This window comes from Cervus elaphus, chromosome 6 (assembly GCF_910594005.1).
Source record: "Cervus elaphus chromosome 6, mCerEla1.1, whole genome shotgun sequence".
Lineage (NCBI taxonomy): Eukaryota > Metazoa > Chordata > Mammalia > Artiodactyla > Cervidae > Cervus > Cervus elaphus.
The window spans coordinates 25,135,742-25,141,971 of NC_057820.1; the positions used below are offsets into that span (position 1 = coordinate 25,135,742).

At 43.8% G+C, this 6,230-nt stretch overlaps 1 protein-coding gene across 1 annotated transcript in view; it reads left to right on the plus strand.

Annotated features, from left to right (window-relative positions):
- The window catches only part of SCARB2 (scavenger receptor class B member 2), a 77,291-nt gene extending 74,516 nt beyond the window's left edge, over positions 1-2,775 (plus strand). Inside the window, exon 12 of the mRNA XM_043906432.1 lies at positions 85-2,775. Coding sequence (XP_043762367.1) covers positions 85-123 — 39 coding nt within the window. The 3' untranslated portion in view covers positions 124-2,775. The remainder of the gene's footprint in view (positions 1-84) is intronic.
- The last annotated feature ends 3,455 nt before the right edge of the window (positions 2,776-6,230 follow it).

A 6,230-nucleotide genomic window follows, 5' to 3' on the forward strand; every position in this document is an offset into this window, starting at 1 on the left:
CACCCCTCCCCAAACCTTTCCTATCTGGGGAGAAGCCGGTGACGTGACCGCCTGACCCCACTGTCCTCTCTCTTCTGGTCTCAGGGAACTGCAGACGAAAGAGCGCCCCTCATACGAACCTAATCCAACCGTGAGCCGTGCCTGGGGAAGGAAGCATGCGCACTGTTGTGACTTGGGCCATGATGACGTGGGGCGACCATCTGTGTCCTCACGGGCTTGTCGCCTGCTGAGACAGGAGGACACCCCGTGCCGGCGTGTGATGAGCCCCTTCCAGCAGAGGTTCAGGAACAGGCTGACCTGGTTGGCCGTTAGGATCCTGTGGTCCCTGACAGATTGTTTTGTTTTTCATGTGTCTAGCAAGTATTTAATAAACGCTTGTAATTTTTTGTTATTGTTGGGTGCTGGTAGCTCCAGAAGTTTGTGACCACTGTCGTGGTTATAATGTCTTTGCATCACTTGTTAATGCTACTTGGTCTAACCTTAGTACTCTTCATTCACCAGACTTTGTGCTCAGAATACATAAATGTTACTTTAGGTTGTATTCCTCCACCCATTTCATCCACCAAACAGAAGTAAATAAGAGTTCGGAATGCAGGGTAAAATGGTAAACATCATTCAGTAGTATTCAAAGGCATTTAATTTCCTCTTTTGAAAAAGTACATATTGCCTTTCTTGTGAATCTTCAGTTCATAATTCCTCCAGGATGATAATTCAGTCTTCTGACCAACTTTCACCCAGGATAGGAATCAAGCGGGGAAGGGGTTGGTGGGGTGGTCCCCAGGAGTTGATAGCGATAAGCACCTGAGGATTTTTGACTTGTACTTTTGTGAATTGAGAGAATGCATAAATAATGTTGGTGAGGACAAGTACAGATGTTTCATATAGAATAGAGTGCTAGTTATGACCTTCGTGGGTAGTTTTTTTTAAGTCAGAATGATCTTGATGTGGAAAGGTGTTTCTGGGAAAATGTAATCAGTAAATGATTTTTTCCCCCCGAACCACCCTTGCCAAATACAGCTGTGTTAACTACAGTACTATTGAGTGATTATTTGTAAAATTATTTATCAATGTAGGAAATCTATCTATCCACAACCTAACTTACACTTAAGTTTCAGGAAGTCTTACTGCACTAAATACACATTTCTTCTGGGGCAGTCTTCTTGGGAACTCTGAAATTGTTTTTATGAGTTGTTCTCTCCTCAGATTCAGTTCCTTCTGGTGTTTTGTGGCTCACTATCACTCACTGAATAGAGAAAAATGTGCCCTGCGCTTCCTGTGACAATCGTTTTGCTGACAGATTGATGGTGTTTTAAAATAATTGCACAGGAAGTACTTTTAAGAAAGGTCACTTGGTGTCAAAAGCAGAGCCACCTGTCTGCAGAAGACCTCTTGACTCTCAATGTAACCTGAGTTAGGATTGAGAACGATCCATTGTCACAGAATTCAAGCATATTTAAGGGCAGTTTCTCTGATTCTTAATGCTCACCATTCATTTTGGATTGAGAAACTTGTACAGTTAATCTGGCAGACCACACAGAGAACTTCTTAACAGTTGAATCATTCTGCAGGATTTTTTTTGTTTAAAACGGGATTTCAGTGTAAGCAAACGAGGGAAAAAAGCCACAGATTTCACAAATATAGCTTATGATCCCGGTATGGAGGCAATAAATCATTTCCTTGCCCCAATTTGCCTACTCTCTACACTAAAGCAATATGTAATGTTTCCCTTTTTTGAAGGAGCAATTCATTAAACTCTCAGTTTCTCTATACATTAAGATAGAACCTATAGATACCCCAAATCACCAAAATGTGAGATGCTAAATTGAAGTTATTTTGTCTTTAGTAATGCCAAATATCTAGATGTTTTAATTCATCAACATTTAACTAGATAATTGGGACATCTTACTGTTATGCACCCACTTATTCACACAAACAAAACTGATAAGTCAATGCATACCCATTTATTCATTCTATTATCAAGATATAATCATCTGAGAGGAGGAAATTTTTAAATACTATGATAACAGTTAAAGATGTACACGTTTTGACTGAATCCCACACAGCCAGGGACCCCAAAACATTATTTTCATATGATTCTTAATAGTTACTTGGCTTAAAAAAATCACATTTGATATTTTCCTCCTAAAAAATCTGTGGCAAACCCATATGCTGCAGTCAAGATTATAGACTGGTTAAGAACGCATGTACCTATTTGGTTTTCAGTTGAAAAATAACAAACCATTCCTCATGATCATTTTTGTGGAGCTGTTATCCTAGACAGGCTCCCAAAATCTTTGTGACTGTCACAATCAAAGAATACCATGTCCTGTACTATGATGCTCAATTTACAGAGAAACCCAACACAGAGAGGTTACCTCCCTTCTCTCGGGGAAAACTGGGAGTTGAACACAGGACAGGAAATGGGCTTTGCCACTTTCCATTCCAGGCTTCTCCCACTAGACTTTATTCTAGAAAGATCACTAATGGTCAAGCAGGGCAGGTACTCCACAACTAACTTCTATTGGGGTTTTTACTTAAGAGAGACTAATTCTTTATTTCAATTGCTTGAAACGAGAGTTCTGTAAATGGTGACCTCCATCCTTGGCCCTTTAGTACTATCACTGGGATTAATTGCTTGTGACTATTAAAGAAAATGCTGCCCAGAATGTCCTTCCTGTAGTTTATACTGCTGGTTCCTTTCATGTGATTCTTGACATGTGTATTTCTACCCTTAATGCAATGGAATATTTCACTAATAAAAAACTTTCTATGAAATTGCACTGGAAACTGTATGTTATGTCATCAGGCATTCAGTGGTCTACGGAGTTTCATTTGAAAGGTGCTCTTCGCCCCGTGGATGGAATCAGGCCTGAGTCATACCCCTTAGGCCACCTCCAATTTGAGCTCAAACTGTGGGGGACAGTTATAGGCAGCCTGACAAGCCTCCCTTCAAGTAGGTCCGATGCTGTGCGTTTTTGCCTCGTCTTTCTCCAGAGCCCTGGAAGCCCCTCAGGAGCACGGGGGTTAATACTCCCAATTACTCATGCTCTGGGGCTTCCCAGGTGGCTCAGTGGTAAAGAATCCACCTGCCAATGCAGGAGATGCAAGAGACGCAGGTTTGATCCCTGGGCCGGGAGGATCCCCTGGAGAAGGAAACGGCAGCCCACTCCAGTATTCTTGCCTGGAGAATCCCATGGACAGAGGAGCCTGATGAGCTAATGAGCTACAGTCCTTGGCGTTGCAAAGAGTTGGACAGGACTTAGTGACTGAATAGCAATAATAACTGATGCTCAACCAGAGTGGGCAGGAGTCAGCTGATAAGGGCTCCAGTCCTCAGAGGGCCAGTTCTCAGGCTCACTCTACGTGGTTCCTCAGCCAGGGTTGCCCAGACCAGAAACTGCCCCTGTTATCATTCCTTCATCCCTGGCCTCATGTTCCTTACATGTTCCTTACATGGCTGCTTCCAACCAAATAATATACCTGTTTTAACTATCCCTATTCAGGTCTGTTTCCAGGTAAATGCAAACTGAAATACAGACAAATCCACCCAGAGGGCTCAGCAAGATCAGACAGCTGTTGGAGAAATACTAGACCTTTGTGTCTGCGGACATTTGGACTGAAGTTATTAGCCCCCAAATTTAGATTATCTTTAAAACCTTTCCCATGCCAATAATACTGCAACTTATTTCCGAAGTCAGAGCCAATCCACATCAACCATAACATTTAGCTCAGTGTTACAAACATCCTTATATTATTAAGGATACTTGAAAACCTCAGTGTATGTGCTTCCTAGGGACTCCCAAAGCTGATTTCAACTGGCTTAAGTCACAGGAGAAGTTGTGGGATCATAAATGTAAACTTTCAACGAAGTTTCATGATGTTCTGGGAACCTGACTTGGAGCTGAGGGAAGGCTTGACTAAGGAAGCAACATTTGATTGAGACTGAAGAAGAGGCAAAGCGAAAGCATTGCAGAAAAAGGTAACTGGTGTGCGTGCGCAGGAGCTGGAAGGAACATGTTACATGTGACTGAGATAATATTTGGCTAGAATTCAGAGAAGGAAGAATAGTGGGAGATTAGGCTGGAAAGAAAGGCAGTTTTATTGTGCCATGTTAAAGATTTTGTTACATATTGTATGATTCTACTTGCACCTGGTACTTAAAATAGATTCACATAGACAGAGTTTGTAAAAAGAGTGGTTACTGGGGGCTGAGAGAGTGGGGTTATTGGGTGCCCCCATTGTGTCTAACTCTTTGTGACCCTACTGACTATAGTCCAGCAGGCTGCTCTGTCCTTGAGATTGTTCAGGCAAGAATACTGGAGTGAGTTGCCGTTTTCTCCTCCAAGGGATCTTTCCAGCTCAGGGCTCAAACTTGCAACTCTTGCGTGGGCAGGCGGATTCTTTACCTACTAGCACCACTATTGCTAAGGCCAACAGGAAGCCATTAAAGGGTTGTGAACTGGGCTGTTGGCCGGTGCAGGACAGGGAGAAAAATGGGAGATATGACAGGTTTGTTTAGGAAAAACTCAGTCTAGCTGCAAGGTGAATAAACTGGAAGAGTCAACCTGGATACAGGGAGGTCAGTTACAAGGCTGTTGTGTTAGGTGGTTTCTTTGGGGTCCCCACTGACGTTTAAGATGGATATTGTCTAGGTATCATAAACCAGCTGGCAGGTTGAATTCCACAAAGCTGCAGAGCATGGATTAAGTAATGGGTTTAATATGGGGGAAAAAATTACAGAAAAAGGAAAGCAGAGACCCTCCATCTTCCTGTCATCCCATGGAGAGGCAAGCTGAGGGTCAGAGCGCTGTTTCAGTGCAGAGAGCATATTTACCTCTTTATAGGATGAGTGTGAAAAAGCAGTCTTGTCGATGGAAGAATACACAAGCAAGTGAACAACAGGCAGTTTGGCCTTGGGCTGCCTACAGAATGTTACAATCTCCACTGCTGGGGTGAAGACACCAGTTACATGGGACCCACCAATGGGTGCAGCCCTTCCCCTCCCCTAGGAGAAGGGGGAACCCCCAGTCACAGCTCGCTCATTCACCAGGCAACCTAGAATGAACAGCCAAGGTCACAGTCCAACTGTCCTCATTGCATAGTACGGGCTGCTGCAATAGTCTAGGCAGGAGCTGGCAAACATTGTTTTTTCTGTAAAAAGCCACTTAGAAAATAGTTTAGGCTTTGCAAGCCTCTCTGTCACAACTACTGACCTCTGTTCTTGAAGCATGAAAGCAGTCACAGACACCACGTAAGTGAATGCATGTCTGCCACCCAAAGAAACTGTGTTTACAAAAATAGCAGCCCATATTTGGCCCGTGGGCTGGCATTTGCTGATCCCTGGTCTGGGCTAGAGGTTACAGAAATTTGAATCAGGGAAATGGCAGTGGAAATGAAGTATTTTTGAAATATTTAAAAGATAAAATATATAAGTTGTTGTTGTTCAGTCGCTAAGTCGTGTCCGACTCTTTGCAACCAAAATAATGGGACTTGGAGATAGAAATGGGAAAGGCAAGGGAGAGAAGCATGTCAAGGAGATCATTCACCCCAGACTACTGAGTAAGAGCCTGTCGTGTGGATGGGCACTCTGTTAGCACTAGGAACACAACCAGTAAACAAAGCAAAGTTTCCTTCCTCACGGCACTAAGATTAAGAGCAGGCGGGCTAAGTGCTTCCATCGTGTCCGACTCTGTGCGACCCCATGGACTGTAGCCCGCCAGGCTCCTCTGTCCATGGGATTCTCCAGGCAAGAATACTGGAGTGGGTTGCCAGGCTCTCGTCTAGGGCATCTTCCCAACCCAGGGATGGAACTTGCATCTCTTATGTCTCCTGCATTGGCAGGTGGGTTCTTTGGTGGTGGTAACTGCCTAAGGATATTAAAGTAGCCAGTGACAGGAGTGGAATCAGGGGAGGCTTTGTATTGAAGAAATGCTCGGCCATTCTTTTCCATCTGAGATGGTTCTCCTTTTCTACCCATAATTTCTCTGATTTGGCTCGGCTGATTCTTCTGTCTCTTGGGCTCTGCGCTGGTCATATTACTGGTGCTCAGCTGTAACCTCTTCTCACTTGATCCTCTCCCCCTGACAATCCCATTGGCTCCCAGGCTTCAATAACAACCTAAACATCATGGACCTCTCAGTTTAACCTCAGTCCCACATATCCAAGCACCTGCTGAATACCCTCAACCAGCTTGTGCGCAAATCCAGTAAGTAAAGCAAGGAACTCATTTT